Source organism: Leuresthes tenuis, unplaced genomic scaffold (assembly GCF_036924035.1).
Source record: "Leuresthes tenuis unplaced genomic scaffold, fLeuTen1.0.hap1 SCAF_10, whole genome shotgun sequence".
NCBI classification, from domain to species: Eukaryota; Metazoa; Chordata; class Actinopteri; order Atheriniformes; family Atherinopsidae; genus Leuresthes; species Leuresthes tenuis.
This window is the reverse complement of record NW_027325364.1, coordinates 35,389,506-35,404,980: the sequence shown is the minus strand read 5'-3', so window position 1 is coordinate 35,404,980 and position 15,475 is coordinate 35,389,506. Positions and strand designations below refer to the sequence as shown.

At 40.1% G+C, this 15,475-nt stretch overlaps 1 protein-coding gene across 1 annotated transcript in view; it reads left to right on the top strand.

Moving 5' to 3' along the window:
- Window positions 1-929: 929 nt before the first annotated feature.
- The window catches only part of LOC140316913 (dolichyl-diphosphooligosaccharide--protein glycosyltransferase subunit STT3B-like), a 49,872-nt gene continuing 35,326 nt past the window's right edge, over window positions 930-15,475 (top strand). Inside the window, exon 1 of the mRNA XM_072394987.1 lies at window positions 930-1,514. Coding sequence (XP_072251088.1) covers window positions 1,237-1,514 — 278 coding nt within the window. The 5' untranslated portion in view covers window positions 930-1,236. The remainder of the gene's footprint in view (window positions 1,515-15,475) is intronic.

Here is a 15,475-nt window from a genome sequence, read left to right as displayed (position 1 = left end):
GCTTGTCCTGTTGGATCTCAGTGCTGCATTTGATATGGTCGATCACAGCATTCTGTTACAGAGACTTGAACATGTTATTGGGATTAAAGGAACTGCATTAGGCTTTTTTAAGTCATATTTATCTGATAGATTCCAGTTTGTTCTTTTAAATGAAGAATCTTCCTCACACACCAGAGTAAGTCATGGAGTTCCACAGGTTTCTGTGCTTGGACTGATTATTTTTACTTTATACATGCTTCCTTGTGACATTATTAGACAGCATGGCATAAATTTCCATTGCTATGTTGATGATACTCAGCTGTACTTATCTATGAAACTGGATGAAACCGGTTATCCCATTCGATAAATGGGATTAGTAAACTGATGATTAACGGAATACTCATTTAAGCCAGGGATCTCTTTTCTTTCTGTGAGAGAAATGGCCCTGCACAGTGTAATGGGTTGAATCATATTTTAAGAATCCAACATAATATATTTAATGGCAGAGAAAAATGCAGACATAGTAGAAGAATAGAATAGAATGGAATAGAATAGAATTCTGTGGACTGTAAGATTTATGTAATAGATGCCTATATTGACTTAATATTTGCAAAAAAATTCATTTCTTTAGCTTATACAACTCCAACGCACCTGTCATTTGCTTTTCGTGCTGTACGTTTTTTTTCCCACACAACTTTATTGCACCATTTAACATTTCCATAAACTGGTAAAGGGTGCTGTACTTGTACGTCCCTACACCATCTTTGCGTCGCACTAAAAAGTATTCATGTTTATTGGTCGTAATGTCCGTCTGTCAAGCGTTCTGCGTTGGGATTGGGCTTCTCCCGTAGCTATGGTCTCGTGGTTGTACCTGTCTTTGTGTGAGAGGCTGAAAGCCCTTCCTGCCCCACGCGATGCTCCCGCCCCCTCCATTCAGTTCCAACGAAGGAAGGAGGAGCCGCTCGAGCCGCGTGTATCACTTCCCGTGTAAAGCAAAGCGTCACTGTTATGTGTCTCTCTGGAATTATTTAGCTGTTCTTGATATTGGTGGGAAATAACTTTAGAAAATTGAGAATCATAGCCTGTGCTTTTCGGGGTGCAGGGAACGCCAGAAAGGTGGTGCAAGAGGTTTGGGAAGTAGAGCGTGGCAGAGGAAAGGAAGACATAAGTGGTAGGGGGTGGGGGGGTGGGGTACCTTTCTGTGTGATATCAGATAGCTCGAATCGCTTGCTTGCCCTGACGGGACTGACGTAAAATATGGCGGAGCATCACCCGGTTTCAGACAACAAACACAAATCCTATCTGAACTCCGCAGCGTCATTCTCTGGGAACGGGCGCAGCAGCTCGGTGCTCGTGGAGAGAGGCAGCACCGCCAATGTGGGAGCAGGAGGTCTGTCCGGCGGCCTGTCGCAGCCAGCCGGTTGGCAGTCTCTGCTGTCTTTCACCGTCCTGATCCTGGCCTGGCTGGCCGGCTTCAGCTCCAGACTATTCGCTGTCATTCGCTTTGAGAGCATCATACACGAGTTTGACCCCTGGTAAGTTTGATCCCCCTACTATAGTATCGGGACCTTTCCTTGAAAGCACGTGGGGTAAATGTTGTGGGGTATTTTTGTTCTATCATGCACGAACATTCGGAAAATGACCTGCTTCCTGGTTTGTTGCCAGGATCTTAGATAGGCTGTCATTATGGATACAGTTTAGCAAAAACAATTTTTCAAATCTAATTTGATTAATTATTACATTTGACTGAGCAGACAATCGTCCTAGACAGAAAACCAAATGAAAAATATTGTTTTGAAAATTTGTCTTTCCTGACGGTTATGTTGATAAAAGATACGAGGTCATTCTGAAGTTTTCTGTCTAGTTATTTGTTGCTAGTGAATCTAGTGCTCGTGAATCTGTTGTTCCAAAAACGTACAACATTTAGCAGCTCGTGAAGGAGAAGGAAGAGCTGAGTAAGCGAAGACAACAACATGATCCTTTGAAGTTTCCAGATCTAAATGGCTCTGGAATTTAATTTAAGCAGTGTTTGGCTTGAAATGAATGGCAGGACCAAGGTATATGCTTGTGGTTTTACTTAAAGGGCATGTTTTTTTATGTTTCCTGGCTTATCTGCAGTTACAACAATGTATTGTCACATTAAACATCACCCAAAACTTTAAAAAAACAAACGCGTATAAGCATGTTTCTAGTATTTTTAATGCTAAATGTTTTTATTTCAACAACCAAGCCACTATCACATCATTGTTCCTGGATATTCTAGCAGAGTCAAGTTTTTCAGGCAATGCGTCCCGCCTGTAGCGTACATGTTGACCAAGCAGAAGTTATTGCACAGCAAGAAACATTGATCCAGCACTACTTTTCAGAGTTCAGCCCTTTGTTTTTGTTTTGGAAAAGTCTTCAAGAAAATGTGCTCTTGGTTGATGGGACAGGTTGACCCTTTTCTGCTTCCTTAAACACCCAGGGGTCTTGGATCAGTGGATGCAGTTAGTTTTTCCTGGCCAACGACACGGGGGCGAAAATGTTTGGATTTGTTTGTTACGCCCTAACTGCACGTTGGATTTGCAGGAAGACTGAAGCTAAAAATCTTGGCTGTTCTGATGCTAAAATGGGGATGAGTCTGAATATGAAGTGATGAGAGGAACTGTTTCAAATGTCTGTGTTGCATGGGCATTATGCATATGAACGCAAATGCGATTTCCAAACGTCAAAGGAACTTTGAGTGGAAAGGCAGCTAAGAGGCTAATAGTGCATTGTGTTTATGGATTTGTTCACTGGGTAACTGAAAGTATCATTTTCTTGCTTCTACAGTTACTCAGAAACACAGACTCACTTACACAAGCAACCATAGCTTGCATTTACCACCCCACACTTTGTTCACATATTATATGCCTTAAGAGCTAATCTAGAGGGTTAGGAATAAAATGACTGGAAATGAGCCTGCCACGTCCCCATAAAGTTTCAAAGGCTTTGCTGCAAGATAAAGTTCATGGAAATCTGGCCAAATTGTCATATTTTGTACATCATGTTTGAATTTGCTTCCAGGACTTATGATTTTACCAAGCTTATTTCATACATAGTCATGTCTGAATACAGGCTTAACAGATGAATGGTCTGCTTAACCAGTATTGATGCATTTGTTTTTTTTTTTCATTAATCCTATTTTTGATTTTTGATTTCCAACTATTTACTAATGTGCTATTTTCAGAAATTGTCCAATATTTGTACTTAAGGGAGCCTGGCTCAAGCCTGCATTGCCTCACTGAAAGCGTTTAGTGATTAGTTTGAGAGCATTAGTGTGGTTCTAACGGAATGGCCAGCTTCATGTCTGTTGATTTAAAGAGGAGGCTTGAAAAGCATTGGCTGGATGAGAATCCTTCATTATATGTGCTTTCTAAAAGCCTAGCATGATATAACATGGAGTGAAGTTTATTCGTACGCTGCTTCATTGTTATATCACTCTCGCTTCACTGTTAGTCTGGCAGCTTTATGTAAACTAGATATTTGGATAGCGGTTGCATCAAGTGAGTTCTTGTGTGTGCATGACAATGTGTCTTCTGCAGTTGTTGGCAGAAAAAGTGACTATGTTTGAGCTTTAGAAATCTTATGGCTAACTGATGTTTTAGAAAAAATAACGTCTTTAAATTGAAACGTGAAATTATTTTTAAACTGTCATTTCAGTAGTTTATCCATCCAGGGCAAATTGCTGTATCAAAGGAGAAACCCTGGTGTGTGTGTTCCTGTGTGTATATTTGTGAAGTGGACGTAGTGTGTCCTGTAGTAAATGTACAACAGGCTATACTGTTTCGATGTAATACAATAGTGTCAAGCGAAAAGAAGTGTTTGAAGTAGATTTTTCTGTTTGCTGTGTTTCACAAGGTCACACTGAGGAAACCTCAAGGTTCTTTCAGAATAAGTGAAAGATAGCATGATTAACTGTCATTTCATATAACTGTTTGAAGACAGTTCCCTCCTGGGCAAGCTGTGACCTCACTATAAGGTTGCCATAATTTTGTATCTTCTTTGAGAAAAAGCACATAGCAGAGGAACGAACAGCTGTAACAACTCCCTGCAGTCCTGTTCTCTGTCTATCCAACTCTCTTCCTGACATACCCTCTCTGATGTGTCCTTTTGATGTGGCTAGTTAGTGGATCCTTTTCTGCAGAAGGGCCAGATCAAACCATTAACTGACAGCAGAAGGGGTCAGTACTGGCATTAGACAGTCAGCCTCGAGATGATTAGTGATGCTTTGCACTTTTTGGCGTGTTAAATATCCATAGAGTAGCATCAGAGTGAGGGAAAAACAGCTTAATTAGTGCTCATGTCTCTTTGATACAGTAAAGCTTGCACGTTGGACAGGTGGACCTCCTCCAGAGGGTTTGGCATGAAAACCTGATCTGATCTGCCATTTTTTTTAAAGCTTAAAGCTCCAGCTTCATGAATAAATTCTAGTTTGTGAATATTTGATTCAGCCAATGATTGCTGATATACTTGGAGGTATGTGTGCTACTTGATGCTTGGTCATTGTATATGTGTAACACAGCAATCAAACTTTTTATGCTTGAGCCTGAATCACACCTGACTAGCTGCCATCTTCTTCTAAATGACATGTGTTACCGCTATGCAAAATACATTACAGTACTGTTGGAATAACACTGATACACAGTAAGTATGAGGTGATCAGTATTTTATCTGCAGATCCTTGTCTTGACAAAGTTTTGCAGCAGTCTCCTTCTGCAAGAGCTGTGCTTTCTGAGAATCCCTATGGTCCTGCACTGATTGATAGTAGAGAGGTGCATGACTAGCTGAAATTATGTCAGCATACCAGGTGCCTGCAGTTGTAACGTTACTCCCAACAAGCTGCTCTATGCAGACAAGAAACAGCTGAGTGCAATAAAGGAAAACAAAAGCACGTATTTGGAATTATTCCAAATATATATGTATATATATATAAATATATTATCCTACTGATTTGCACTAAAATGGTTATCAATAAGTGCTTAGTTGAGGTCCTCATTACCTAGAGAGGAAAAAAGTGTCTTGTCTATCATAAGAATACTGTTATCTTTGTTTCCATGTGCTTAGGTGGAGGACAAGGCTAAATGTTGTAGAGATTACCGGGTATGGAAATGATGATGATGATGTGTGTGCTGCTGTCTAATCCAGGCTGCAGAATGGGTTATCAGTCGAGCCAGGGAAAAAGTGCTTTTGAGAGTTTGAAATGAAAAGGAGGAAGGAGAGATGAGAACTGGCTGCTTGAAACAGAATAGGAAAGCAGTTCCTACATTTAGTCCTGTTTGCTTCATTTACACTTCTTCAGATCAGATTCTTAACCTTTTTCTTTTCGCTGAATCATTTCAGGACTTCACTGCTTATGAGGTCAAATAAATGCATTATTAAATGTTTTTTTAATTTTTTAAAACTATTTTCTTGTTAAACATTTAACATTGAAAAACACAATACAGAACATTCCTTGACAACATCACAGAGTATGTATGACAGTGCGACAAAAAAACCCAACAGGGACAAAACATTGGGGTGCAGAAACTGAATAATGATAATAATGGATGAAAAATAAATAAATACATAAGTGAACAATTGGGATATTACAGCACAGTGTGGTGTATAGAGGTATTTTGCTACAAGTAGCCACCTCCTCAAAAAGACATCAGACCTGAATTGTAATTGAGCAATTAGAGCCTCCATTCCATACACCTCCCCCAGCTTCTGTTTGCACTGTGCCACTGTAGGTGGCTGTGAATTCATCCATTTCATTGTCACCATTTTCCTAGTAGTCATCAAGAGTATATGTAGCAGGTACTTTTGGTCTCTGGTGTACATGTCTTCAGGAGTTGGATCGAAAAGAAACTGACTTGGGGTGAATGGTATATCGATTCCCAGAATGAAATCTATCTCAAATTTGGAAATCACCGAAGGTGTCTTAAAGAACCTAGCCTTCATCTTCCAGTCAAACTCCCTCCACATGTTACTATTAATACCCTTATGACATCCAATGCACATTGTTTCCTACTCTCCATTCTCGATTATAATATTTAAATCCAGCTCCCAATTATTTTTTATGTAAAAAGTATTGCCTGGTGTATCCAATAATAGATTTCTGTATATATGAGAAACATGCTTTTTGTTGGCTAGCTAATGCTTAATTAAATTAAACAAGTAAGTTTCTACATTTGTTGGAGCATTTTAATCATATTCCAATCTTTATGGCTTGTGATGTAATGCCTAATCTGAAAATACCGGAACATATCACTTTGAGGTAGAGAGAATTTGTCGTGGAGGTAGGAGAATGGCTGCAAAACGTTGTGACAAAACAACTGGTCAATAACCCTTAATACTCTGTCTGCCCATTATGCCATATGAATCTAGAATCTAGATGTCATATTGAAGGCTGATGTCGGGATCCCGATTGGGAGAGATTGAAACAAGAACAAGAGTCTGGGAAGAAAATTCATTTTAACAGCCTCTACTCTACCCAGAAGGGATAACGGTAGCACATCCCATCTTGCCAGTTAATTTCTAAATATCTCAAATATTTTTTTATAATTGGTATAGTTGAGCCTGGTATAGTTGAGTTACTTGGGGAGTTAGTGTAATCCTTAAATATCTGAAACCCTGCAAAAGGACATTATATCATCAAGCTGGCTAGGCCATGCCCCAGACACCATCATTGCTTCTGACTTACTAGGAATAACATTATAACCAGATACTAGACCATATTCATTAAGATTTTGTAGGAGAGCCGGGATTGAATGGATAGGATTTTCAATAAATAATAATATGCCGTCTGCGTATAGAGCGATTTTATGTTGGCTTCCACCATCATCTCTTATTCCTTGTATAAGGGGGTTGTTTCTAATCAGTTTTGCAAGGGGCTCAATGCTAACAGCAAACAGGGCATGCAAAAGTGCGTCCCCCTGCCTTGTCCCCCTTCCCAGATTGAAGAAATCGGAGCATTGGCTATTAACTCTGACTCTTGACTGCGGGTTCACAGAAAACACTCCAATCCTACTCAAAGTTTCATTAAAGCCCATATGAGCCAGTGTTTGCTCCAAAAACGTCCAGTACAATCTATCAAACGCTTTCTCAGCATCTAGGCTGAGAAGCATTGTTGGAGTCTTTCTTTCCGAAGCAACAGGCTGTAGATTTAGAGATTGTCTAATATTATTGGTGCCCTGCCAGCCAGTGATGAACCCCGGTTGGTCTGAGTTAACTAATTTACGAATTTCTGTTTGCCAAGATGGAGGTCAAGCTTTTTTTAATCTTGACAAAGCAAACTTATAGGCCGATATCCTATACATTGAGTGGAGTCCTTTCCGTCCTACACTGTGGGTATGACATGCTTTGTGTCAATGATTCGATTTATTCACCGCCATATTACTTGGATAATTCAATTCAATTCAATTCAATTTTATTTATATAGCGCCAGGTTACAACAATTATAATCTCCAGGCGCTTAAGTAATATAGTCCAATTCAAGCCAATTGGAATTCAATTCATTGTAATCATAATCCAATTAATCCATATAGAGCCAATTCAAAAATCAATATTCTAGCTAAGGAAACCAACAGATTGCACCGAAATGTGTCTTCAGTCCAATCTCCCGTCCTGAGCGTGCCTGTGGCGACTGTGGAAAGGAACGACTCCCTTTTAACAGGAAGAAACCTCTGGCAGAACCAGACTCAGGAAGGGTGGCCATCCGCCTCGACAAGCTGGGGTTTGAGAAGACAGAGAAGAGGGAAAAGAGGGGGGAAAAACACCATAACACCATTCAAAGGATATCTGTTGGAACAGGGAAACACAAGTTAATAACCACAATAATGTCACATGTACATAAAATCATTTGAGAAATTAAACGGGGAAAAAGAGAGCAAAGTGAGGAAAGGTGTGACAGATGAGGTCCCCCAGCAGTCTAAGCCTATAGCAGCTTAACTATGGGATGTTTCAGGATTACCTGAGCCATCCCTAACAATAAGCTTTATCAAAAAGGAAAGTTTTAAGCCTAATCTTAAAAGTGGAAAGGGTGTCTGCTTCCCAGACATTTACTGGCAGCTTATTCCACAAGAGAGGGGCCTGATAACTGAAGGCTCTACCTCCCATTCTACTTTTAGAAACTCTGGGAACCACAAGGAAACCTGCAGTTTGGGAGCGAAGTGCTCTGTTAGGAAAATATTGTACAATTAAATCTTTAAGATATGATGGAGCTCGGTCATTAAGAACTTTATATGTGAGAAGAAGAATCTTAAATTCTATTCTGAATTTAACAGGGAGCCAATGAAGAGAAGCTAAAACTGGAGAAACATGATCTCTGCTGTTAGTTCTCATCAGAACTCTGGCTGCAGCATTTTGGATCAGCTGGAGGCTTTTCAGAGAATATGTGGGACAGCCCAATAATAAGGAATTACAGTAGTCCAATCTTGAAGTAACAAATGCATGAACTAGTTTCTCTGCATCATTTATATGTGCGTCAAATGATAAATTCTGGTCAAAAATAACTCCTAGGTTCCTCACTGTAGAACTAGAAGCCAATGAAATACCATCTAGAGCAACTATATAACTAGACAATTTCTCCCTGAAGCGCCCAGGTCCAAAGAGAACAACTTCAGTTTTGTCTGAATTTAAAAGCATCTGGTTTCATAGATAAGTACAGCTGAGTATCATCAGCATAGCAATGGAAATTTATGCCATGCTGTCGAATAATGTTACCTAATGGAAGCAGGTATAAAGTATAAAGAATCTGTCCAAGCACAGAACCCTGAGGAACTCCATGATTTACTCCAACGTGTGAGGAAGATTCTTCATTTACAAGAACAAACTGGAATCTATCAGATAAATATGACTTAAACCAGCCTAATGCAGTTCCTTTAATCCCAATAACATGTTCAAGTCTCTGTAACAGAATACTGTGATCGATCGTATCAATAAGGAGGATAGTCTAACTATAGCTATAATGGAATTAATATCATCATGTAGACCCACTGACTGTGTCTTCCTAGTGGTAAAGTTGCTTCTGGTTGTCAGTTAGATTAGCATAGCATTGCTCTGATGTAATTCATCCAAAAGCTGCAAGACTTTCCAACATCACTTGTTCTTCTGTCCTGTGGCCAGCATGATGTGTCTCTTTGTGCTTTGTGACTTACAATGCAGCAATATGCTCTTGCATATTAGCCCAGTGACATCAGTGGCATTATGAAAGTATGGGGAATATTGATGGAGTGGTTTTCATATTTTGCAGTTCAAAGAGAGAAGAGGAGTTTTAATTATGAAGACCAATCTGAGATGCTTATAACATCAAGGTTTCCCCCGGTGGACGAGAGGGTTGTCTCCCTGAGCTCGGACTGGTATTCAAAATGGAAACCTTGATTCATAATAGAAATCTTTATGGTTTGCTCAGACCTCTGGCCGATATAGCATTTCTGAAATGCAGCATCTTCGTGTTAATGTCAGTGGCTTTCTTTCTTTCTAATAAAGCTGTGGCTCTGTCATCTGTTTATGATGAATTTCACCTTTGAGTCTGAAGTTTTGGAGAGTCCTGATATGGACGAGGGAGAGAAAGTGGATGAGTGGCCTTCTAATGTTGCAAGATTTTTATGGTCTCCGCAACAGTTTTTCTCAAAGGAAAGATATGTGCCCACGTGCTATTTGCATCAGCTCAGAATATGTTCTTAATAAACAAATAGATAATCAGGTTTATAGAGAAACTAAGCATGGTAAAACAGACCTTAACTTTGTGATTATCTAACAGTCTGCACCCCCCCCTGACGTGACTATCCTGCAGTCCTGCTCGTCTGTCTGCTGTTTTTCTACTGCTTCTGGCTGTAAACTCTGTGCAGTACTGTCACTCACTTCTCATATGATGTGAAGCTGCTAATATGGTCTTACAACTTCTTTCCACCGTTGCCTGGCAGCCACCTTAACTTTTTTCTTTAGATTTTTCTTACACACAAATGTTGATCATCAGTTTAAGTTTTAAGTGTTTTGATTATTTTAAGACCAATTCATTTTAAAATAGGGGCGCACCGATTGCAGTTTTCTGGCCAATCTCCGATCTTTAAGAAGCCTGACCTGCCGATTCCCATTTTGGCCAATTTTTATTTTTTTATAACTGACACCGTCTTCACTTATATCCAACACAAGTTTAATTTTCATTTCGCTCCAAGGCAAGGCCCTTTGAGGTGTACTTTCGAGAGTGCCTTCTGGATAAATGAAAGTATTTATTTGAGATACAAAAAATAATAAATAGACGCAAAAATAAGACATTTATATGCAGGCATTTTTTCAAATACACTTTAAACACATCATTCACAATCTTGTGTGTTTTCATCTGCTCCAACTAAATGCTCATTTAGTGTATAGAATAGAATAGAAAAATACTTTATTCTTCTCCCAGTGGGGAGAAATCAAATTAGTCAAGTAGCTCAACATTTTTTAAATATTTTTTAAATATTGTATATTAGACAACAACAATAATACTACTAGTAATACTACTGCTACTACATGCAGTGTTGGAGTAAGGAGAGATGGGATAAGACGAGTAACTTTTGTTCAGACCACGTTAGTTCTTCTCACTTTTCTGGATTCTTCATGAACTCATGAATCTGAATAATTTAATACATGTACTTGTTGTGCCTCCTTAGGCAGCTGTGTCAGGGCAGAGGAATCATGGAAGATATTGGGTACTTGGTGAAACATTGCCATTATAAAAAGCAGGTCTGAATGTTAGCCTTTAAGAAATTGAAGTCCACAGTTTAGTGAACTTATATGTGACTGGAGAGTCACATCAATTAGACTAGCTGCCAACTGCTAGCTGGTGTAACGTCACTTCCATGTTTTTATCTGTGTTTCTAATGCAGTCAGAGAACCTGTGTTTACCTTTGGAGAGCTCTCTGGGACTGGAGAGTGCCCAGAACTTTTTTTTTTGTTAGAGAATGCTTTATGACTCTGGGAATCATTGCTTTATAACCGCTGTAAGCTGCTTTGAAAGCCCTGCAGGATGCTGAAGGACCAACCCAGTCCCAGCAACTCAGAGTGAAATAAGCTGACCTGCACAATAGCAGGAAATATACTGATAATGTACAGTTTGTGTATGTCTTTGAATGCAGTCTATTTGGTTTATTTTAACAGAGAATAGTGGTGAGGTGAGCTGTCAGTGTGAGAATTTCAAGGCAATCCCCCCCTCCGCCTCTCTCTGTCATTAATGTGGTACTTTCAAAGCTAAGTATTTGTAACAATCCATAATTGATTCACTTCCAATGTATTTTAGGCAAGACAGGACAGAAGAGTTCAGAAGAGCACAATTCTTACACAAGGCAACTGAAAGTTCTTTACAGCTACATAAAATCACAAGAAGGCAAATAAAATCATTCCAGAAAAGCTATTTTAAAGTCTATTCTCTGAGCGACAGGAAGCCAGTGCAGAGACCTAAGCACTGGACTAATATGGTTGTATTTCCTGGTTCTAGTCAGGACTCGAGCAGCAGCGTTCTGGATGTACTGCAGCTGTCTTACAGCCCGTTTAGAGCCCAGTGAGCAGGAAATTACAGTAGTCTAACCTGCTGGAGACAAATGCATGGAATAGTTTTTCTAAGTCTTCTTCAGACACTATTCACTACACAAGGCCAGGGAGCAGATCAGGCAGGCGTACACAGATGTCGATCCAGAGTTGGCAGAGTTGTTGAGGGAGGATGCTGACGCTGTAGTTAACATCGGTGTATCTTTTGATGGCACCTGGCAAAAAAGAGGGTTCACTTCCCATTATGGGATTGGTATAGACATTCTCACAGGACTGGTCATTGATTTTGAGGTCTTATCCACATACTGCCATGCTTGTGTCCTAAAGCAAGGTGCCAAGAATGAGGGAAAGATTACCGTGGAGGAATTTGATAGCTGGAGGGAGACGCACACTGACTGTGCAAAGAATTTCACAGGGTCCAGTAAAGCAATGGAGCAGGATGTGGGCCAGATCAGTCAGTCGCCACCAGCTGCGGTACACAGAGATGCTCTCAGATGGGGATAGCTCTGCTTTTAAGGAAGTGCTGTCACTGATCCATACCCTGGGCATGACTTTGTAAAGCTGGAATGTATAAATCATGCTCACAAGCGAATGGGCACAGCGCTCAGAAAATTTAGTGCGGAACGCAAATTGGGTGGGAAGGGTTTGGTGAAACTGACCGCAAACAAATGCATAGCACTGCAAAATTTTTACAGGGGGGCAACCAAGGGTCACTGGATTCAATGAAAGCAGAGATATGGGCAGGCCTTCTCCACTGCATGTCAACAGATGAAACACCATTGCATACTAGGTGCAATCCATCTTGGTGTTGGTATCAGAGGGCAGAAGACAATGGTGAGACCCCCGAAAGGCACACAAGACACGCTGCAAATTACCTATCCCGCAAGGTGGGCCAGAAACTTCTCCCAATTTATCACGGCATGTCAAGCGACAGCTTGCTGCAAAGAATGCAGCATGGTGGCACACAAAATGCAAACGAGCGCCTCAATTCTGTTATATGGGCCCGCTGCCCCAAAACTGTTTTTGTAGGCAAGAACAGGGTTGAGGCAGCAGCAAGCATGGCTCCTCTTTTAATGAGGGTGCCTCAGCTATGCTCAATGTGATGGCAAACTTATGGCTGGAGAGCACACTTATTACAGTTAATACCATCAAGCAGGCAGACCTGCTCAGGGTGGCCAAAGCAAACGCCATTCAGTCCACAAGTGCAAAAAGAAAAAGGAAACTTGTGAGCACAGCCAAGAAAGTGAAAAGGCACCAGCAAGAGATGTCAGAGGGTGCTGGAATGGAGATGTCAGAAGGTACATATGGTGCTGGAATGGAGAATTAGAAAGATGTGACATCTACTGTGTTTACATTATTTATCAACTTTTGTTGGCAACTTCTTGCATGATACGCCAATGTTAGTTATTTGAGTTACAGCAGTTGTAGGTCTTACATGCCTGCCATGTTATTGAATAATCACTTTATATGAGCTTGTATTCTATATTAATATTGTTCTGTTATTCTATATCATTATTACTAATGGCCTGAGCATTTATTCTGTTTTTGAGCAATTGTTTCCAATACAAATGTTATAAATTCCCCTATTTAAATCTTTAAATGCCGTTTTCTCAAAATCAGTTTTTTGTATTTTTCCAGAATCAATATCTCAGCCTATGTAGCACCTATTCACACCAAACTTTCCAGTTCTACACTTAGCAGTATTCTGAAGATATGTACAGAAGGAATTCTTAATAAATCATTCCTGGCCTGATTTATGTGACATTATAATAAAAAAATATGGTGAAAATAAATGTTTTAAGGATATAAACACTACATTTTGATTTTCTAGGTAATGAAAGCAGATATCCTAAAATCCTTCTGTAATTTTTTTTCATCTGGTGTGTAAACAAAATGAAAAAGGAATTTTGCACCTGGCTTTATTATATGTTCAGATCTATCTACTGGAAATACATGCAAATTTGCGCATATTTATTGAGATAATGCATAATTTGTATAATCAAACATACAAATTTCAAAAACTTGTAATACATTTTTTTTTCATACTTGTGTAAGTAATCAACAGAGGAAGTTTCATGGTGATATCTATTATTTTAAAATGTTACCCTATTCACCTGTAGTGTCTCGCCTTAATGAGAGAAGTTTTAAGGCATTTGGAAATGCTCCAGTCTGAAGTGAGATGTTAACTAGATGAACGAGTTGTGGTAACAAACTGCTCAGCACAGACTTTAGAAATCTAGTCGACAACTCATCAAGGCAGCATGTTGATAGACTCAGATTGTAGATGATCTTTCCGACTGTTTTGTCAGTGACAGGTGTGAAATGTGTCAGTGACAGGTGTGAAATGTGTCAGTGACAGGTGTGAAATGTGTCAGTGACAGGTGTGAAATGTGTCAGTGACAGGTGTGATATGTGTCAGTGACAGGTGTGAAATGTGTCAGTGACAGGTGTGAAATGTGTCAGTGACAGGTGTGAAATGTGTCAGTGACAGGTGTGAAATGTGTCAGTGACAGGTGTGAAATGTGTCAGTGACAGGTGTGAAATGTGTCAGTGACAGGTGTGAAATGTGTCAGTGACAGGTGTGAAATGTGTCAGTGACAGGTGTGAAATGTGTCAGTGACAGGTGTGATATGTGTCAGTGACAGGTGTGAAATGTGTCAGTGACAGGGGTGAAATGTGTCAGTGACAGGTGTGAAATGTGTCAGTGACAGGTGTGAAATGTGTCAGTGACAGGTGTGAAATGTGTCAGTGACAGGTGTGAAATGTGTCAGTGACAGGGGTGAAATGTGTCAGTGACAGGTGTGAAATGTGTCAGTGACAGGTGTGAAATGTGTCAGTGACAGGTGTGAAATGTGTCAGTGACAGGTGTGAAATGTGTCAGTGACAGGTGTGAAATGTGTCAGTGACAGGTGTGAAATGTGTCAGTGACAGGTGTGAAATGTGTCAGTGACAGGTGTGAAATGTGTCAGTGACAGGTGTGAAATGTGTCAGTGACAGGTGTGAAATGTGTCAGTGACAGGTGTGAAATGTGTCAGTGACAGGTGTGAAATGTGTCAGTGACAGGTGTGAAATGTGTCAGTGACAGGTGTCTTGCTGGCTGCAGAGTAGTCATTTGGTTGTGGAATTATTGCATTTTTAATGCCTTGAGTTTTGTCATTAAAGAATATTGCAAACTCAAAGAAAATACAAAAATGATCCGTAGGGGTGTGACGAGATCTCACGAGATTAAACTCGTCAATATTTCTCACATTAAAAATCTGTCTCTCAAGATTTGTGAGCTATCCAAACTTCTCTTTGTGACCTGTGGGGGCAGTAATGCGCCTTTGCTACGTCTAGAAGAAAAAGAAGAAGAAGAGGAGGAGCATGAGGGGAAGCAGCTAGCAGCCACAATGACGTTGGAAAATACCGGTATTACCATTGAAGATGCCCTCACCACTTTCAAATCGTTTGTTTGGCATCGTTTTGGGTACCCGGCAGAAATGATAAATGGCAGCAGAGCGACTGATAAAGACACGGACAATTTGCAAGCATTGTACGAAAATAATGCAGTACACCGCGGTAATTTAGTTTCAATTTGTGGAAGAAGTTTATTACAAGATCATGCATGTAAAGAGTTATAATAAAACATTTCAAAATGCATAAATGCATGTGCAACTCGGTTAAATAAGTCTGTTGGTTCAGTCATACATTTTGTCATGGTAGCTTTCTTAAAATCTCGTCTCTTCTGGTGAATCCAATATTCTGTCTCGTCTCGTGAGCTGAGTGTGTCACACCCCTAATGATCAGATAAAGCAGCATCGACATCATCCACATTTGAAATAACAACAACCTTTGAAATTAGCACATTTAGAGTGTGCCCTCTACTGTGGGTGGGCTCAGTCACATGCTGAGTTAGACCAAATATTTCAGGGACAGCAGTGAGTTCTTTAGCTTCCTTGTTATGGGTTATGTCCACATGCACATTCTA